The 18,431-nt window shown below is 45.2% G+C and overlaps 1 protein-coding gene across 1 annotated transcript in view; it reads left to right on the plus strand.

Moving 5' to 3' along the window:
• Positions 1-18,431, plus strand: part of MYH16 (myosin heavy chain 16) — a 29,951-nt gene that overhangs the window by 2,202 nt on the left and 9,318 nt on the right. The window contains exons 4-31 of the mRNA XM_081338031.1: positions 388-415; positions 1,106-1,202; positions 1,355-1,447; positions 1,911-1,974; positions 2,392-2,490; positions 2,839-2,942; positions 3,057-3,195; positions 3,668-3,936; positions 4,514-4,684; positions 5,677-5,856; positions 6,108-6,234; positions 7,063-7,124; positions 7,317-7,404; positions 8,243-8,360; positions 8,471-8,591; positions 8,829-8,965; positions 9,689-9,770; positions 10,091-10,264; positions 10,926-11,153; positions 12,519-12,623; positions 13,455-13,541; positions 14,172-14,317; positions 15,234-15,324; positions 15,807-15,863; positions 16,411-16,497; positions 16,718-16,963; positions 17,670-17,787; positions 18,290-18,417. Of these exons, the coding sequence (XP_081194157.1) occupies positions 388-415; positions 1,106-1,202; positions 1,355-1,447; positions 1,911-1,974; positions 2,392-2,490; positions 2,839-2,942; positions 3,057-3,195; positions 3,668-3,936; positions 4,514-4,684; positions 5,677-5,856; positions 6,108-6,234; positions 7,063-7,124; positions 7,317-7,404; positions 8,243-8,360; positions 8,471-8,591; positions 8,829-8,965; positions 9,689-9,770; positions 10,091-10,264; positions 10,926-11,153; positions 12,519-12,623; positions 13,455-13,541; positions 14,172-14,317; positions 15,234-15,324; positions 15,807-15,863; positions 16,411-16,497; positions 16,718-16,963; positions 17,670-17,787; positions 18,290-18,417 (3,446 nt within the window). The remainder of the gene's footprint in view (positions 1-387; positions 416-1,105; positions 1,203-1,354; positions 1,448-1,910; positions 1,975-2,391; positions 2,491-2,838; positions 2,943-3,056; positions 3,196-3,667; positions 3,937-4,513; positions 4,685-5,676; positions 5,857-6,107; positions 6,235-7,062; positions 7,125-7,316; positions 7,405-8,242; positions 8,361-8,470; positions 8,592-8,828; positions 8,966-9,688; positions 9,771-10,090; positions 10,265-10,925; positions 11,154-12,518; positions 12,624-13,454; positions 13,542-14,171; positions 14,318-15,233; positions 15,325-15,806; positions 15,864-16,410; positions 16,498-16,717; positions 16,964-17,669; positions 17,788-18,289; positions 18,418-18,431) is intronic.

Below are 18,431 nucleotides of genomic sequence, written 5' to 3' on the forward strand. Positions count from 1 at the left end.
AATTGAAAAGACAATATATAAAAGTTGAAATAGAAATAGAATTAAAATGAATTAAATTAATTAATAGCCCAACCAATTAAAACAAAGTTTGAAAACTTAAAACCCCTCAGTCCAGGCCTGATAGATCAAAGAACCAGGTTTTCAGGTCCCGGCGAAACGAACGAAGGTCGGGGGCGGTCCGGAGTTCCACAGGTAGGTCATTCCAAAGGGCAGGCGCGCCCACAGAGAACGCCCTCCCTCTGGGGATCACCCGCCGACACTCCCTGACCGGCGGCACCCTAAGGAGGCCCTCTCTATGGGAGCGCACAGGACGATGGGAAGTTGATGCTGGCAATTTAGGGGGGAAAAACAGATGACCCAGTGTTCTCTTTCTCCCTTCCTCCGTAGAACGTGAAAACCAGTCTATGCTCATCACGTAAGTGGCCATATTTTCTTTCTGTATATCCCCTACTAAAATATTCATAAGATGGCTTGGTTTTTAATGCTCTGCATACCGTACCAAGAAAAATAAAAGCATATCATATGAATAGGTGACCAAATTAATAATAAAAAAGTACAGCTCAAAACCAATTTCCTGGCAACAGAGGCTAACGAGAAAGCTTATCGTAGGTATCAAGAAGTGTTTCCAGAAGATGTTTTTTTTCTGAGCTAGTAAGAAAGGGATACTGTAATTTCATTTAGGTCGTAAATGCTCCATCTTGAAGCCATTCCGAACCATTTTTCAGATGGCTGACCTATCTGGGACCCATACATTCATACTCTACACTTATTTTTTTGATCGGTGAGTTCAAAGTATAATCAGTAAAAGTGTTTCTCTTAACCTCCCAACCACAACCCTGCAAGTTAGGCTGAGCTGAAAGTCTTGACTCACTCCAATTCTCCCAGTGAGGTCCAGAATTCGGAAAGATGCTTGTATATGTCTGTTTGTGGGATCCCGGATCTTCCTATTTCGAATCCAGCAAATTCTTTTAAATCCATTTCACTTGTGTGTGGTTTTTTTTCTTTGTTTGTTTTGCTAAGGAATCGAGAGATAAATTTGGGGCTGAATTGTGATCGTAAGTCGAGAACTACCTGTATTGATGTAGCTGTCTTCCTTTACCTGTAGTGGAGAATCTGGAGCTGGCAAGACTGAGAACACGAAGAAAGTCATCCAGTATTTTGCCAACATCGGGAGCACTGGCAAAGCCTCCGCTGATGGGAAGGTAAGTCCAACCAAGGTCTGTTATCCGGTCGCAGAGGAAACCACGGACCACGATGAAGTGGTTCTCCCAAAATAGCGCAACCTCTTTTAAGCGTTCCAGAACGTTTCTTGGTGAAGAGAAGATAATGGTGACGGTCTTTGTTTTGGGGACAGGGATCTCTGGAAGATCAAATCATCCAGGCCAACCCCGTCCTAGAAGCTTTTGGGAATGCCAAAACGACCAGGAACAATAACTCTTCTCGCTTCGTAAGTATCTGATCTTGAAACACTGCCTTGGCTTGTCCCCTTTTCTTTCCACGGATGGAATGTCAATTGAGCGACAGGGAGAAGAGCCACAGCCCAGACAAGGGTCAGATAAGAGGCTGATAAGCCCAGAGAAGGAAAGGGACATGGCAAACATTCCAGGAGGGAACTCTCCGTGAAAGAGACAGGGGGGGAGGGGAAAAAGGGTCTTCTCAGACCTGCAAGATTAGGTTCATATAACCTTACCATAAAGTGGGCCTGGTACTTCTGAGTATGCTTAGATAGGCAGCTGATGTCAACATACATACGAAAAGCATTGGCTATTTATTCTGGGTTGTTGTTGTTTTTTAATTAACCCAGGTTTTTGTTTTTTAAAAAAATACATTAAAATCAAGACTATTTCTTTATTTGAAGCTATTTTGTGGTTGCGAAAACAAGGCTCTGTTTTTTTTCTCCTCTTATTCAGGGTAAATTCATACGAATTCATTTTGGCAGCACAGGAAAACTGGCTGGGGCTGATATTGAAAGCTGTAAGTATGAAATTTCTCTAGTGACAAATCTCCAGTTCTCAATCCGTGTCCATTTTAGCTGGCATGTATCAATAAATGTCTGTCTGTCTGTCTGTCTGTCTGTCTGTCTGTCTATCTATCTATCTATCTATCTATCTATCTATCTATCTATCTATCTATCTATCTATCTATTTATCTATCTAATCTACCTACCTACCTATCAATCTAATCTAATCTAATCTAATCTAATCTAATCTAATCTAATCTAATCTAATCTAATCTAATCATCTGTCTCCAGAGAAGATTTATTCCTGATTTCATCAGCCAATACTTTTTTAAATCAACGAAAAGTTCAGAAAATGTCAGCATTTTCTTTCCTTTGAATGGATAATAGCCTAATTCTTTTTAAAAGTGAAGTGGCTTCCCTTTGCATTCTAGACCTCCTGGAGAAGTCTAGGGTCATCTCTCAACAACCTGCCGAAAGAGGCTATCACATCTTCTACCAACTCTTGTCTAACAAGAAGCCTGACCTTGTTGGTATGGCATTTTCTCTGTCTGTGTGTGTGTGTGTGTGTGTGTGAGAGAGAGAGAGAGAGAAACAGACAGAGAGACAGACAGACAGACACAGAGACAGAGACAGAGAGAAACAGACAGAAAGATGGAGACAGACGGGGGGGAGAGAGAGAGACAGAGAGACGGAGTCAAACAGAGTAGGGGAGAGGCAGAGAGAGATGAAGACAGAGAGAAACAGAGACCAAGATTGAGAAAGAGAGAGGGACATTTCTTTAAAACGTCTGGACATTCCTTTCAAGGCCATTTCTGTAGCTTTCTACGCACGCCGACCAACAAAACCGCCCCATTCAAACATGCCTTTTGTCGCCACAGAGAGCTTGCTATGCGTCCCGGATCCCAAGGAATACCAGTGGACAAGCCAAGGGGTCACTGTGGTGGACAACATGGATGATGGTGAAGAATTGCTCCTCACAGATGTAAGGCTTCCAAGGTGGTGCCTGGGACACCTTGGAAACGGGTGAAAATGTTCAGAATGACGCCATCTTGAAAAGCTTAAAATCCCCCATGTGTCATGACTCCTTCTCTGTCAGGTGGCCTTTGACGTCCTGGGCTTCACCGGGGAGGAGAAGAACAGCGTGTACAAACTGACGGGGGGCATCATGCACTTCGGCAACATGAAGTTCAAGCAGAAGCCAAGGGAGGAACAGGCGGAAGTGGACACCGCGGAGGGTAATGGATAAACAGAGCAAGTCCTTGACTTACAACCAATCATTTACCGACCATTCAAAGTTACAACAGCGCTGAAAAGTCACTTAGGACCATTTTTCACACTGTTGCAGCATCCCCATGGTCAGATGATCAAAAAAAAAATCAGACGGTTCATATTTAGGACTGTCGCAGTGTCCTGGGGGGGGTGTCACGTGATCCCCTTTTGTGACCAGTCAACAGGGGAAGCCAGATTTATTTAACAACCATGTGACTAACTGAACCCCTGCTGTGACTGACTTGACAACTGTGGCAAGCAAGGCTGTAAAACAGGGCAAAACTCACAACTCTCTCACTTAGCAACAGAAATTTGGGGCACTATTGTGGCCGTTTGTCAAGGACTACCTGTACGAAAGCAAAGGGTGTCTTGAGGTTCCCCATGAAGACAAAATGAACGAACAACAACGTCAACATCTCCATTTTGATCTTTTGACAGTGGCTGACAAAGTCGCCCACCTCATGAATGTCAACTCCGGAGACCTTCAGAAGGGCATTACCAGACCCCGGGTGAAAGTGGGCAACGAGTTTGTGCAGAAGGGGCAAAATCTGGACCAATGTAACAACTCCGTTGGTGCCCTGGGCAAAGCCGTCTACGACAAGATGTTTAAGTGGCTGGTGATCAGGATTAACAAAACTCTGGACACCAAGATGCAGAGACAATTCTTCATCGGTGTCCTGGATATTGCCGGTTTTGAGATTTTTGAGGTACCAAGAAGCCATTATTATTATTATTATTATTATTATTATTATTATTATTATTATTATTATTATTATTTAGTATTACAAAAGATTTTTGGGACACTCCAAAAAACCTTGGCATGCGGAACAAAACACATCAGTGTCCTACCCATTCCATTCCATTAACACCAAGGAGATGCCTTCCACATTTTCCAGCTTGCCATCAATAGCTTGACTTCTACTGCCCCTCAACCCTCCAGTCTACCTTGGTCTTTTGGGGGGGGGTCAGGTGGGAAAGCAGATTTCTCCCCCCCAAAAAGCAGAGCAAAATTCCCTTCCGCTCCCTTGGCAAAGGACCATATTTACAATCGTTTGCATCCTCCCTCAGTCCATGAGACCACTTTTTTTTTTTAACTGCAGTTTTGCTGAAAACTGGCAATTCCTTCCGGTTTTTGGCAAGCAATGACCCATTTTACAACCGGGCTCCAATACAGCTGTAAAGCAAAACCTTCTTTTGTTCTACAGCTTGTAAAGCAAATGAGGAACAGTAAGTCTGGGAGTAGGAAGTTGTAAGTAACCTGTGTCCACCTACTCCTCTTTGCAGTTCAACAGCTTCGAACAGCTGTGCATCAACTTCACCAACGAAAAGCTGCAACAGTTTTTCAACCACCACATGTTTGTGCTGGAGCAAGAAGAATACAAGCGAGAAGGCATTGACTGGGTCTTCATTGACTTCGGCCTCGATCTCCAGGCTTGTATTGAGCTTCTGGAAAAGGTAACCGTCCTCCAGAGAAGCGACCGGATGTTCTCCAGATACGTTGGAAGGCTGCTTTGAGCTGTTTCTTGCCATAGCTATTGTTTTTAATCCTGACCTTGGGCAATATGATTTTCCTTCCTTCCTTTATTTCATCTATTTATCATCTATTATTTATCTATCTTATTGCTATCTCTCTTTTGTCTATCTGTATCTGTCTTCTGTATCTATTCATCTATTTTTATTGGTCTACTGTATCTGCCTGCCTGCCTGCCTACCTATCATCTATATCTATCTACTATATCATCTATCATCTACTATCTGCTATATCTACTATCTGCTATCATCTATTCTATCATCTGTCTAGTCTGTATATCCATCTATCATCTATCTCTATCTACTATATCTACAATCTACTATCTATCATCTACTATCAGAACTAAGGAGAAACTTACAGACAGTTAGAACAATTAACCAGTGGAACCACCTGCCTCCAGAAGCTGTGGGTGCTCCAACACTAGAAGTTTTTAAGAGGAGACTGGACAGCCATTTGTCTGAAATGGTATAGGGTTTCCTGCCTGAGCAGGGGGTTGGACTAGATGACCTCCAAGGTCCCTTCCAAATTTATTATTATTTATCTATCTGCTATATCTACTATCTTCTATCATCTATTCTATCATCTATCTACTATCATCTACTATCTAGTCTACCTATCATCCATCTATCTATCTATCTATCTATCTATCTATCTATCTATCTATCTATCTATCTATCTATCTATCTATTTATCTATCTATCATCTATCTATCATCTATCATCTATCATCTATTTATCTATGAGTGGTTACCATCTTTGGAATATTTTCTTCTGATCAAGAAGGATCAGGACCTACACGGAGTAAGATGGCATGTGATTTTACTGCCAACCATCCAAAGCTTAGACTGTGAAAAACCAATAGCCTGAAATAAATAACAACAAACTCATTATTCCCCCCTTCCGCTTTCCCCCAACAGCCCATGGGCATCTTCTCCATCCTTGAAGAGCAGTGTGTGTTTCCCAAGGCGACCGATGCTACTTTCAAGGCTGCTCTTTATGATAACCATCTGGGCAAGTCCCCTAATTTCCTGAAGCCAAAAGGTGGGAAGGGCAAAGGGGCAGAGGCCCACTTTGAGCTGGTTCATTATGCTGGCACGGTGAGTACCAAGCAAGAAGAATCTCCAGGGTAATAACAGGACCTTGCATGGGTGAAGTTTGCTTCTGAAGGGTGTGGAGAATCTACTTATAGTTGCCCCAAAGAAGCTTTCCAAAAGGCAACTGGACTTCCTTGGGTTGAGCCCTTCCTTGCTCATCTTCTGCTAGTGGTGAAGGATAATGAGATGACTGCCCCCTTTAGTATAGTGGTGATTCCTTCACGCCTTGTTGTCCTTCCTTTTTTTCAATCCAGGTGGGCTACAATATCACTGGTTGGCTGGAGAAAAACAAGGACCCCCTGAATGAAACGGTGGTGGGCTTATTCCAGAAGTCGGCCATGCCCTTGCTCTGCACTCTTTTCAAAGAAGAAGAGGCCGCCGGTATGTAGCTCTTTGCGGCCCGGAATTGCAATCCCATCATCCTGTAAAACAGGGGTCTCAACTTGTGGACTTCAACTCCCAGAATTCCTCAGCCAGCATGAGGAATTCTGGGAGTTGAAGTCCACAAGTCTTTAAATGGACAAGGTTGGAGACTTTTGCTGAAGAATACTACATCATCTAAGTCACTTGGAGCAAGAAGATAAGCAGTGTATAAATTTAATCAACCAATCAGTAAAATGTACAGTGTATCAGCTTTAGGAATCATCCCAGGCCCCCTGAGGGTAATTTTCTGAGTTCAATTCCCGCTTGAATCCGATAGAATAACATCTGGCTGTCTACGCATGAGAAGTCTCAATAAGGACAATATCATTCATGTGGTGCCTCCTGGTGGTGAACATCACTGAAAAATATTTATTTGTGCATGGAAATAGGTAATAAATAAGAATAACATGCGGGAAACCATTACAGAAGAGAAAATGGTTTGCAGGTAAATCCGCAAACAAAAATATGTATGCCCAGTATATTTGGGTGTGTGTGTGTGACGTAGGGATAAATATTATCAAAAGTCTCTTGACATGGGTGGAAAGAAATGGAAAAATTCCTTTCAAGAAACCGTGGATGGAAACTAGTCAAGGAGAGAAGCAACCTGGATTTAAGGAGGAACTTCATTAACAGTGAGGACAATTAACCAGTGGAACGACTTGCCTCCAGAAGTTGTGGGTGCTCTAACACTGGAGGTTTTTGAGAAGAGACTAGAAAACCATTTCTCTAAAATGGTGTAGGGTCTCCTTCTTGCTTTCATCACCTGTTTTTCAATGCTGTCCTCAGCTACGGGAACCAAGAAGCAGAAAAGGGGGTCCTCCTTCATGACCGTCTCCAACTTCTACAGGGTAAGTGGCAAATTCGGGCGGCTCCCGTTTCTGAAGGGGATCATATCTTACGAGGAACATTCCATGCCTTCTCAATGCGTCCATCGGCTTGCTTGCACCAGTGTAGTTGTTACAACTGCTTCCCAGCTAAGTCCCGTGGATATCGATTAATCCATCTTCCTAACACTTTCCTTCCTTCTCCGTGTGTTTCAGGAGCAACTCAACAAGCTGATGGCTACTCTGCACAGCACCTCCCCTCATTTTGTCCGCTGCATTGTGCCCAATGAGTTCAAGCAATCCGGTATGGGAGTCAAAGTCATCACTTGTCATCTCTTAAACAAGCAAAGTCCATTTTTCTTTTGGGGAAATACCCTAAGTGCAGCTGGCTGACTTAAGGAAAGACATGGGTGCTTTGAAGGGCTGCGGATAGATGGGTTTGCTCTCAATCCCACAGAATTGAAAGCAACTTTCTGGAACCGAATCCTAAGTTTTTCACAGCTCTACCGACAGCAATACCAAAAGATGACCTCTGCTATACCTTAGCTGTATGGCCAAACTGGAGAAAAGAGAAGAATTGATTCCGGTGCTAATAAAGGATCAAAAGATCCAGAGGCCAATACTTATATATCATATTTAACTATGCCTTGATTTACTTGACTTGATTTACTTGGATTCTGTGAGAATGAAGCCATGAAGCACAGTTCGCAAACTATGAAAGTTAGGGTCCCCTTCACACTCCAACCGAACTCCTTATGGCTTACCATGAGGTGAGATTGATAGTTTGGCTTTAGCCAGCCCTTGAGATTAGAAACCACGTTTAGGCTTGGTGTGATGTGCAAGACGTTAGCTAAGATGCCTGAGTCAGTCAATCATGATTAAACAAGGTATGCTTCAGCATAGTGTATACCAGATTGCACCTATGGTAAGGGCAGTGGAAAATTGGATTCCAGAACAAGCAGACAACACTCACAAAGACGAGAGAATCTAAGTCAAGATCCAGATAGAAAGGGCGAGATTGTTTCCACCTTGTTCACCAAGCTGTAGAAAGCTTGAGGAGCAAATTCCATGTCAATCATTGCCTTGCAGAACTTCTTGTGAAGGTTGTGGAAACATGGTCATCCTGCTTTGTGTCTCTACAGGCGTGGTGGACCCTCATCTGATCATGCATCAGTTGGCCTGCAACGGTGTCTTGGAAGGTATCCGTATCTGCCGGAAAGGTTTCCCCAACAGACTGCAGTACCCTGAGTTCAAACAAAGGTAATGAGGTTGACCCTTTCCTCCATCATTCTCTGGGTGTGTTGGGACCTTGTGTTCCCAAAGTCTCAGCAAGACCAACCAATGTCTGTTTTTGTCTTCTTGGATGTCAGATATCAGCTGCTGAATCCCAACGTCATTCCTCAAGGGTTTGTGGACAACAAGAAAGCCTCCGAACTTGTTCTGGGATCTCTTGACCTTGGGGAAAATGAGTACAAAATTGGACATACTAAGGTACCAAGAACAGTGTCTCATTTCATTGGGGGGGGGGGGAGAAATTAGAATAGACAGCAAGAAAACATAATTGTGATGAAAGTCCAGCAAGCAGCAGCATTTCATTGCTAGTTAGTTTGGAACGGATCTCTCTCTTCTCATCTTTCAACCTTCACGGACCCAGAAAAGTTTAGAGGCTGGTTCTTCTGGCTTGATCTTGTGAATGGACTTGTATACATAGGTCCATTACTTTCACAGGTCTTCTTCCGCGCTGGAATCTTGGCCAAGTTGGAAGACATGAGGGATGATCGTTTGGCGAAGATCATGACAATGTTACAGAGCCGCACACGCGGTTTCCTAATGAGAATTGAGTTTAAGAAGATGCTGGAGAGAAGGTAAGGAAGTACATTTTCCCTTCTTTCCCTTCAGAAAGGATTGGATGGACGGACGGATGGAGAACTGACATAATAGCAGTGTTCCAATATCCAAAGGGATATCAAAGTCAACCTATTCTCCAAAGCACCTGAAGGCAGAACAAGAAGCAGCGGACGCAAACTAATCAACCTAGAGATGAGGAGAAATGTCCTGACATCAATTAGTGAAACGCCTTGCCTCCAGAAGTTGTGGGTGCTTCATCACTGGAGATGTTTAAAAAGAGATTGGTCAACTATTTGTTTGAAATGGTAGAGGGTCTATTGCCTGAATAGGGAGTTGGACTAAAAGACCTCCAAGGTCCCTTCCAACTTTATTAATCTGTTATTATGAATGAATGAATGAATGAATGAATGAATGAATGAATGAATGAATGAATGAACGATGCATTACATTGAGTTCAACATTCTATCAGACCTGTTATCCGAATGAGAACTTTGCAATAAAAGATTCGTGACACGCTCTGGGAATTCCCAGTCTGCTTACCTATGTCAAATAGGTTGTCTTCTTCTGGTTTATTTCCAGCAGACGTATTTATGCCCCAGCTTTTGAGAAACCGCTCTTTTAGGCTTTAGAATTTCCTGCAGCCAGAAATACAGAGATCTAAGTTCACGAGGCTATTGGAGAAGCATGTTTTCTTCTTTCCTAACTTTAGTTTGTCTTTCTTTTCTTTTTTTTTTAACCAGGGTGGGCCTGACACTGATCCAGAGGAACGTTCGCAAGTTCTTACAGATGCGTTTTTGGGGATGGTGGAAACTATACAATAAGGTGAGGCGGTAGTGAAAACGAGAGAGGGGGTCACCACCCAAGGCTTCGGGATTGTATCAAAACAAAATGAGAGCTGTTGTTTTTAGTCAAGGGATGACTTTGGACAATAAGCAGCCAGGAGAGATGTTTTCCACCTGTTTATTCAACAAGAAGGGACATGGGGTAGAAGTGATATTTTGGGTGGATCCAGTCGATTACTGCCTCAAGCACAATTCCAGTCCTTGAGCCTCGTGGTGGAAAAGTGGTGGAGACCTACGCAACATAACTATGTTTAGAGATAGCCAGCGGGCTTTATCTTCTACTTTGATTCCCACCTATAGGTGAAACCTCTGCTGAACGTAGCCCGCCAAGAGGAGGAGATGAAAGCAAAGGAGGAAGAGCTGAGGGACGCCATGTCCAAGACTCAAGCTATGGTGGACCGCATCAAGGAGTTGGAGGAGAAGTTGGCTACCCTTAGCCAAGAGAAGAATGATTTGACCATCCAACTGCAGGCTGTGAGTCTACTGAATTCATCCTTGAGGAAAGATGCACAACTTCCATTAGCTTGAGGGCCATCTCAAGCTTTGCAGGAGATGTTGAGGAGTGGGTTAGGGTTAGAGATTTTTGGGATGGTAGGCATTTTCACAGAATGGTTGCCATTGAGGGCACAACCATGTTTATGCTATTAAGGGTAATAGCCACTGATCTCTGTGAGTTCCATCAATTCTGTGGAGTCCTTGGTGCTCTTGAGGTTGGTGGGTTTCTTGCAGATGTTTCATTACTCAACTAGGTGACATCATCAGTACTAGAAGCGAGTGAGGTTTGCAGGATGGAGGGAGGAGGAGGAGGTCTGTGGGATCCATGGTGCTCTCTGAGCTTGGTGGTTTTCTTGCAGATGTTTCATTACTCAACTAGATAACAGCGTCAGTGCTAGAAGTGTTATCCAGTTGGGTAATGAAACATCTGTAAGAAAACAACCAAGTTTAGAGAGCATGTAGGAATCCACAGTTCAACCCCGAGTTACAAATCTTCCATTTGCTGAGTTCCATCAACTCACCCAATCCTTTTTTTTCCCCCGAAGCCAGTGAGGCCGGTAGCCATCGCTGCTATCTCCTGTAGAGGGTCAGTCAGTAAGAACAACAAAGAGAACTCCAATATTCCCTCCTCCTCTTTCAGGAACAAGAAAACCTGATGGATGCGGAAGAGCGCCTCACTCAAATGATGAAGGCCAAGATGGACCTGGAGAGCCAGATTTCTGACATGAAGGAACGCCTGGAGGAGGAGGAAAGCTCGGCTGCCTCCTTGAGTGCCAGCAAGCGCAAGTTGGAAGCAGAACTCAACGACCTCAAGCGAGACCTCGAGGGGTTGGAGACCACGTTGGCCAAGACTGAAAAGGAGAAACAAGTAAGCGTTTTGTCCTTTGGTGGTGGCTCTTTCAAGACATCTCTCGGGTTGTTCTTTGTGGGTTCTGGAATTGAGAATTGCCCGAAGAAGTCACCCTTGCCACGTCTTATTCGTATATTAGATGGATCAGACTGTGTCTTCTTCCATCCTTCCCTTTCCCTCCTTCCTTTCTCCCTATCTTCTTCCTTTCCTTCCTTCCTTTCTTCCTCCCTCCCTCCCTATCCCCTTCCTTCTTTCCTTCCTTCCTCCCTCTCTTGCTTCCTTTCCTTCCTTCCTCTTTTCCTTCCTTCCTCCTTCCCTCCCTCCCTATCCTCTTCCTTCTTTCCTTCCTTCCTCCCTCTCTTGCTTCCTTTCCTTCCTTCCTTCCTCTTTTCCTTCCTTCCTCCTTCCCTCCCTCTCTATCCCCTTCCTTCTTTCCTTCCTTCCTCCCTCTCTTGCTTCCTTTCCTTCCTTCCTCTTTTCCTTCCTTCCTCCTTCCCTCCCTCCCTATCCTCTTCCTTCTTTCCTTCCTTCCTCCCTCTCTTGCTTCCTTTCCTTCCTTCCTCTTTTCCTTCCTTCCTCCTTCCCTCCCTCCCTATCCTCTTCCTTCTTTCCTTCCTTCCTCCCTCTCTTGCTTCCTTTCCTTCCTTCCTCTTTTCCTTCCTTCCTCCTTCCCTCCCTCCCTATCCTCTTCCTTCTTTCCTTCCTTCCTCCCTCTCTTGCTTCCTTTCCTTCCTTCCTTCCTCTTTTCCTTCCTTCCTCCTTCCCTCCCTCTCTATCCCCTTCCTTCTTTCCTTCCTTCCTCCCTCTCTTGCTTCCTTTCCTTCCTTCCTTCCTCTTTTCCTTCCTTCCTCCTTCCCTCCCTCCCTATCCTCTTCCTTCTTTCCTTCCTTCCTCCCTCTCTTGCTTCCTTTCCTTCCTTCCTCTTTTCCTTCCTTCCTCCTTCCCTCCCTTCCTATCCCCTTCCTTCTTTCCTTCCTTCCTCCCTCTCTTGCTTCCTTTCCTTCCTTCCTTCCTCTTTTCCTTCCTTCCTCCTTCCCTCCCTCCCTATCCCCTTCCTTCTTTCCTTCCTTCCTCCCTCTCTTGCTTCCTTTCCTTCCTTCCTCTTTTCCTTCCTTCCTTCCTCCTTCCCTCCCTCCCTATCCCCTTCCTTCTTTCCTTCCTTCCTCCCTCTTCCTCTTCCTTCCTTCCCTTTTTTCCACCCCCTTCTCCTTCCTTCCTTCCTTCCCTCCCCCTCTCCTTCCTTCCTTCCTTCCTTTTCTTCTGGATAAAGGAAGGATAAAGTCCAGTAGAGAGAAAACGATCCCAACTTTGTCTCTTAGCTTGGTCATCTGCTGAGGGAAATGACCTGGTTGTTCTGTAGGCATCTCTCTTGCTTCTTCCAAGGCTCTTGATCACAGAGTGCGGACCTTGACTGGCGACCTGCAAGCCCGAGATGACACGGTGGCCAAACTCCAAAAGGCGAAAAGGGCACTGGACGAGCTACACCAGGTGAGAAGGTGTACACCTCTTTTCGTTGACTCCCATAAGGTCTAGGTTCGTTGTATGGATTTTTATGGATCAGAACCTCGCCTTGTGGCCAAGGCAAAGATTTACTCTGTGCAAAGACACCGTACAGAGTCTCCTCGACTTACAACCACAATTGGGACTAAGGGATGCAATTATTGAACGGGGCAGGCCTGATTTTACGACCTTTTCGCGCCAGGGGCATTAAACGAATCCCCTGGTTGTTAAGCAAATAGGGCTTTGACCGTTGATTTTGGCTGGTCACAAGCCAGGAAAACTGCAAGTGGGGGTCACGTGACCCCCAACAAGCTGCAACCTTCGTGAATACATGCCAGATTGCCGACGCCCGAATTTTGATTGCGTGACCCTGGGGATGCTGCAATAGTCACTAATGTGTGGACTTGTCGTAAGTCACTGTCAAAGTGCCATTGCAACTTGTAAGTTGTAAGTTGAAAAGTCCTTGTATAATGTCCCATCCCTGCTCCAGCTTTGATAACATAGAGCAAGGGTCCTCAACCTTGGCGACTTTAAGTCTTGTGGACTACAACTCCACAAGACATAAGTCTTGTGGACTACAAGTCTTGTGGACTACAACTCCCAGCAAAGCTGGCTGAGGAATTCTGGGAGTTGAAGTCCACCAGTCTTAAAGTTGCCAGGGTTGAGGACCCCTGACATTGTTTGTCCTTGCAGTTTTCTTGGTCACCTTTTGGGATGTGGCGGTCATTTCAATGGTGGTAAAGGGGCATCTATGGCTTTCCCTTGCGCTGTTTCTGCACCCTGGCATCTTCTCCTCACGATGCTTCTCCTCCTTTGCAGAAAACCCTTGACGACCTTCAAGCAGAGGAAGACAAAGTGAACAACCTGACGAAAACCAACAGCAAGCTCAGCACTCAGATACACGAGGTCAGCCCTGACTTTTCCTTCTGTAGAGGTTGGAGCAGATTTTCAACCAAGGGCTTTTGATGGGGAGGTTGCAGTGGCCTTTAGGACTGGCAAGGGACCCGGGAGGTCTTCTAGTCCAACCCCCTGGGGCCCAAGGCAGGAGTCCTCATTCTATCCTGGACAACCTCTTCTTAAATACCTCTAGTGTTGGGAACACCCACAACTTCTGAAGGCAAGCCGATCCACTGATTAATTGTTCTCATTGATAGAAACTTTCTCCTTAGTTCCAGGTTGCTTCTCTCCTTGGTTAGTTTCCATCCGTTGCTTCTTGTTCTGCCTTCGGGTGCTTTGGAAAATAAGGGGACCCCCCTCGTCTCTGGGGCAGCCCCTTGGAAGACTGCTATCCTATCACCCCCTCATCCTGCTCTTCATTAAACTAGACGTACCTAGTTCCCTTAACCATTCACAATTATATGGTTTATTCTCCAAATCTTCTTATCATCTTTGCTGCTCTTCTCTGCACACTTTCTAGGACCTCAGTACCTTTTTTTTTTTTTTTTGCACCGTGGTGATTTTTTGGTATAGTTGTACGTTTCCTTGGTGGCATGGGTAAAGGTTTCCATTTTTGATTCCTTGGCTTGTCTTGACCAGATGGAGGACAACTGGGAACAGGAGAAGAAAATCCGTGCTGAGGTGGAGAAAGCTCGTCGCAAAGCGGAGGGTGACTTGAAGATGACCATCGAAAACCTGAACGAAATGGAGAGGTCTAAGTTAGATTTGGAAGAGGTGGTGAAGAAGTAAGTGGCAAGGTTCTCCTTTCCCATGAACCGTTGGCTTGTAAAAACAAAAAAAAAACCACTGGGCTGGGCCAGCACAGATAGGGTTAATGTCTGGAGTATTCTGGGAAATTAGTCCGACACTCCTGGAGGATACTAGACAGCCACTTGTCAGAAATGATATAGGGCAGGGGTAGGCAACCTTGGCTCTTTTATGACTCGTGGACTTCAACTCCCAGAATTCCTGAGCCAGCAATGCGGGAACTATGGCCCCTTCATGATTTGTGGACTTCAACTCCCAGAATTCCTGAGCCAGCAATGCGGGAACTATGGCCCCTTCATGACTCGTGGACTTCAACTCCCAGAATTCCTGAGCCAGCAATGCGGGAACTATGACCCCTTCATGACTTGTGGACTTCAACTCCCAGAATTCCTCAGCCAGCATGGGGGATACTTTGGCCCCTTCATGACTCATGGACTTCAACTCCCAGAATTCCTGAGCCAGCCATGCTGAGGGGAAAGGGAGAGGTTTCCAAGCTGAGTCATGCTGGCTCAGGAATTCTGGGAGTTGAAGTCCACGAGTCATGAAGGGGCCAAGGTTGCCTACCCCTGGTATAAGGTCTTCTGCTTGAGCAGGGGGTTGGACAAGATGACCTACAAGGTCCCTTCCAACTTTGTTATTATTCTATTGGGAAGTCTGGTCTGGATTACTACTGTTTTCTGGATGCGTCCGCACAAGCGAAGCTAAAAGGGATGGGTGGATATGCATTTTGTGGCTCAGCAGGCTGTAAAAACTAACCTTAGCTTATTTGTTGGAGGACAGCACTTTGTGGGAACATTCCAGTCATGGTTGGTTAACCTGAGCGCAAGCTTTAATATGATGGTTGAACTACACATCCACAGTCTTTGAATAAGCTTGATGCACCTTCTCTTCCAGGCGAGACTTAGAGATCAATTCTGTCAACTCCAAGTTGGAAGATGAGCAGGCTCTGAATTCCACCCTTCAGAGAAAATTGAAGGAACACCAGGTAGGGGAGAGAAAGACAAGACGGGCATGATTTGTCTCGTTCCGCACCACCTTTTTCCATAATCATCTTTAGCTAATAGTATCGTGTCCCTAAATAGTATCTTGTCCCTAAGTCTCATCCAGATTTGGCTACTTTAAGAGGACATCTTAAGATTACAAAACTTCCACAAACTATCATAAGTCAGCTCAGTTCCTCAGGGCTTCCAGAGTAAGTTTGCCAAGGGACGGAGTTGATTTTGACCATGAAAGAAAACATTTAGTAGATTATCTGGAGTCTTGTATGGTCCTTCACCATTTCCAGGGGCAGCTTCATATGGTCTGGTGTAGCTTTCCCCCTCACCAAGAAGGCAGGAAGGCATGCAATTTTTGGTGGGTCTTAGCTCCCTAACTGGGGTATGCGGTGGCTGCTTTAAAGGGTCTCTTAGCAACCCTATCTCAACAATATTGCTTCCTATTTCATGGTACTTTTTTTGCTTCTAATAGGCTCGAATTGAAGAGTTGGAAGAAGAGCTGGAAGCAGAACGGTCCATCAGGGCGAAGGTAAATCTATTTCTCCGTTGTCAAAGAACTGGCCAATTCGGTTCCAGACGGTGATGGATGGATGGATGGATGGATGGATGGATGGATGGATGGAAGGAAGGAAGGAAGGAAGGAAGGAAGGAAGGAAGGAAGGAAGGAAGGAAGGAAAGAGAGGGAGGGAGGGAGGGAGGGAGGGAGGGAAAGAAAGAAAGAGGGAGGGAGGGAGAAAGAAAGAAAGGAGAGAGAGAGAAAGAAAGAAGGAAAGGAGGGAGGAAGGGAGGGAGGGAAAGAAAGAGGGAGGGAGAGAGAGAGAAAGAAAAAGAAAGAAAAGGGAGGGAGGAAGAAAAAGAAAAAGAAAGAAGAAAGAGAGAGAGAGAAAGAAAGAAAAAGAAAGAAAGAAAGAAAGAAAGAAAGAAAGAAAGAAAGAAAGAAAGAAAGAAAGAAAGAAAGAAAGAAAGAGAAAAGAGCTAAAATTCTACACTTTCTATTACAGTCTCCCACATACGGCTGCTAGGGGAGATGAGCAGCATAAACATTTAATAAAATAAAATTAATTACTTCCTTTTAGATTGAGAAGCAACGCAATGATCTGTCCCGGGAACTGGAAGAACTCACCGACAGACTTGAGGAAGCTGGAGGAGCTACCACAGCTCAGGTAACCATGAGCTGTGCCCATTTTACATGCCAGGAAACTAAGTCTCCAAAGAATAAATCCTCCACAGGACACCCAGCCACCTCTCTCTTGTATGGTTTTCAAGTGCTGGAAGTAACGCTGTGCCAGACCGTGTTGGGGACGCCACATCAAAGCTGGGTTGATTATTTCAAAGGGATGGGGACTCTCACGTATCCCCTCACGCTCTCTCCTCTGCGCCCAGATTGAGCAAAACCGCAAGCGGGAAGCCGAGCTGCTTAAACTTCGGCGAGAACTGGAAGAAGCCGCCTTGCAGAGCGAGGCCACCGCTTCCACCCTGCGCAAGAAGCACACCGACGCCATGGCCGAGATGACGGAACATCTCGAGAACCTACAAAGGGTCAAATCCAAGTTGGAGAAAGACAAGCAGGTCATGAAGGCCGAGATTGACGATCTCAGCAGCAGCATGGAAAATATCCAGAAATCCAAGGTAAGATTGAATGAAAAAAAGAGAATAGAATGAATCGTGCAAGGCTGCGAAGCCCCAACCTCATGACCGGATCCCCAACCGGCATCTTCTCTTTGTCGGTCCTAGTTATTTGCCATGGTTGAAGAGGCAAAATCAGGAACATAAGTAGATCTTTACTGACGCCTCTGATGGATTGAGCTACTGGATGCAGGACTGTGGTGGAATGTGGTCTGGATTCCCAGAAGGGAGGGGCTGGATGTTTAGATAGTCTGGTTGGGAGGAAGAAGCTCAAGTCAGCTCTTTCCCTAGAACTTCTGAGTATATATTTAATGAAGCAAGTAGTTACTTCTTGTTACTACTTGGCAAGATTCTGTCTATAGGTGAGGAACAATAAGGGAAATTGCTTAAAGGAACCTCAATGTGTCTTTCTTTGTTTCCGGGGTGTGGGCACTAACAAGTACTGGATCAATCAGTGGTGGAATTCAACCAGTTTGCACCAGTTCGGCAGAACCGGTAGCTAATTTTTTGTTGCCCAGGCCCAGATTGGACTTCCGGAAACGGCATCCACACGGAGAACCGGTTGTTCACCTATTTGAATCCCACCACTGGAATCAACTATTAGCTCCTTTTAGCAGATGCCAATTCTATGGATTGCAGTTGCTTTGTTGAGCTGTAAGAAGGTAATCTGGATTGTTCTGAAGTGGCCTTCTTCTCCATATCTTCACAGATTAACGCCGAGTCTCACGTCCGCAGATTAGAGGACAACCTGTCTGAAGCCAACGCCCGAGTGGCTGAGATGGAAAGGAATCAAGCAGAAATCAACGCCGTCAGGAACAGACTCCAAGGTTAGCTTCCTTGGGCGATCCCCAAAGTCCCACTCTTTTATTTTGTTTCATTTTACTGAGTTATCAAACGTCTATGGAGATTCTCGGTCAACCAAGTCAGGGTTGTCCCAAAGGTGCTTTTTTCAAGAGGCAGCTGGACTTTCTTGTTTTCCATTGAAGACGTTTTGCATCTCATCCAAGAAGCTTCTTCAGCTCTGACTAGATGGTGGGGAGTGGAAGGATGTCTATTCCTTGCAGACAGCTGGTCATTTGCATTCTTTTAGAGGGTCCTTGAGGCCACCTGTGTCATCAGGGTCACCTGAGGGGTGCAAATGGGTGGGGAGCCTTCCTTAGAATCCTGACAACACAGATAACCCTCCAGGTGGCCTCAATGACTGTATAAAAGAACGTAAATGACTTGAGTGAGCATCAGCCAACTAGTCATCGGTCAGATGGGTGGCAAAATCAATCAATCAATTACCCAGTTCCCCTCCTCCTTCCTCTTTTAACCCTTCCCCTGCAGCTGAGAACAACGATCTGAGCCGGGAGCATGAAGAAAGTCAGTCGCGGCTCAATCAAGTCCTTCGGGTGAAGACATCCCTCACTTCCCAAGTGGACGACTTCAAGCGACAGCTGGATGAAGAGTCCAAGGCAAGTTCTTGGAG

The sequence above is a fragment of the Vipera berus genome, assembly GCF_964194415.1.
Source record: "Vipera berus genome assembly, chromosome: 13".
Classification (NCBI taxonomy): Eukaryota; Metazoa; Chordata; class Lepidosauria; order Squamata; family Viperidae; genus Vipera; species Vipera berus.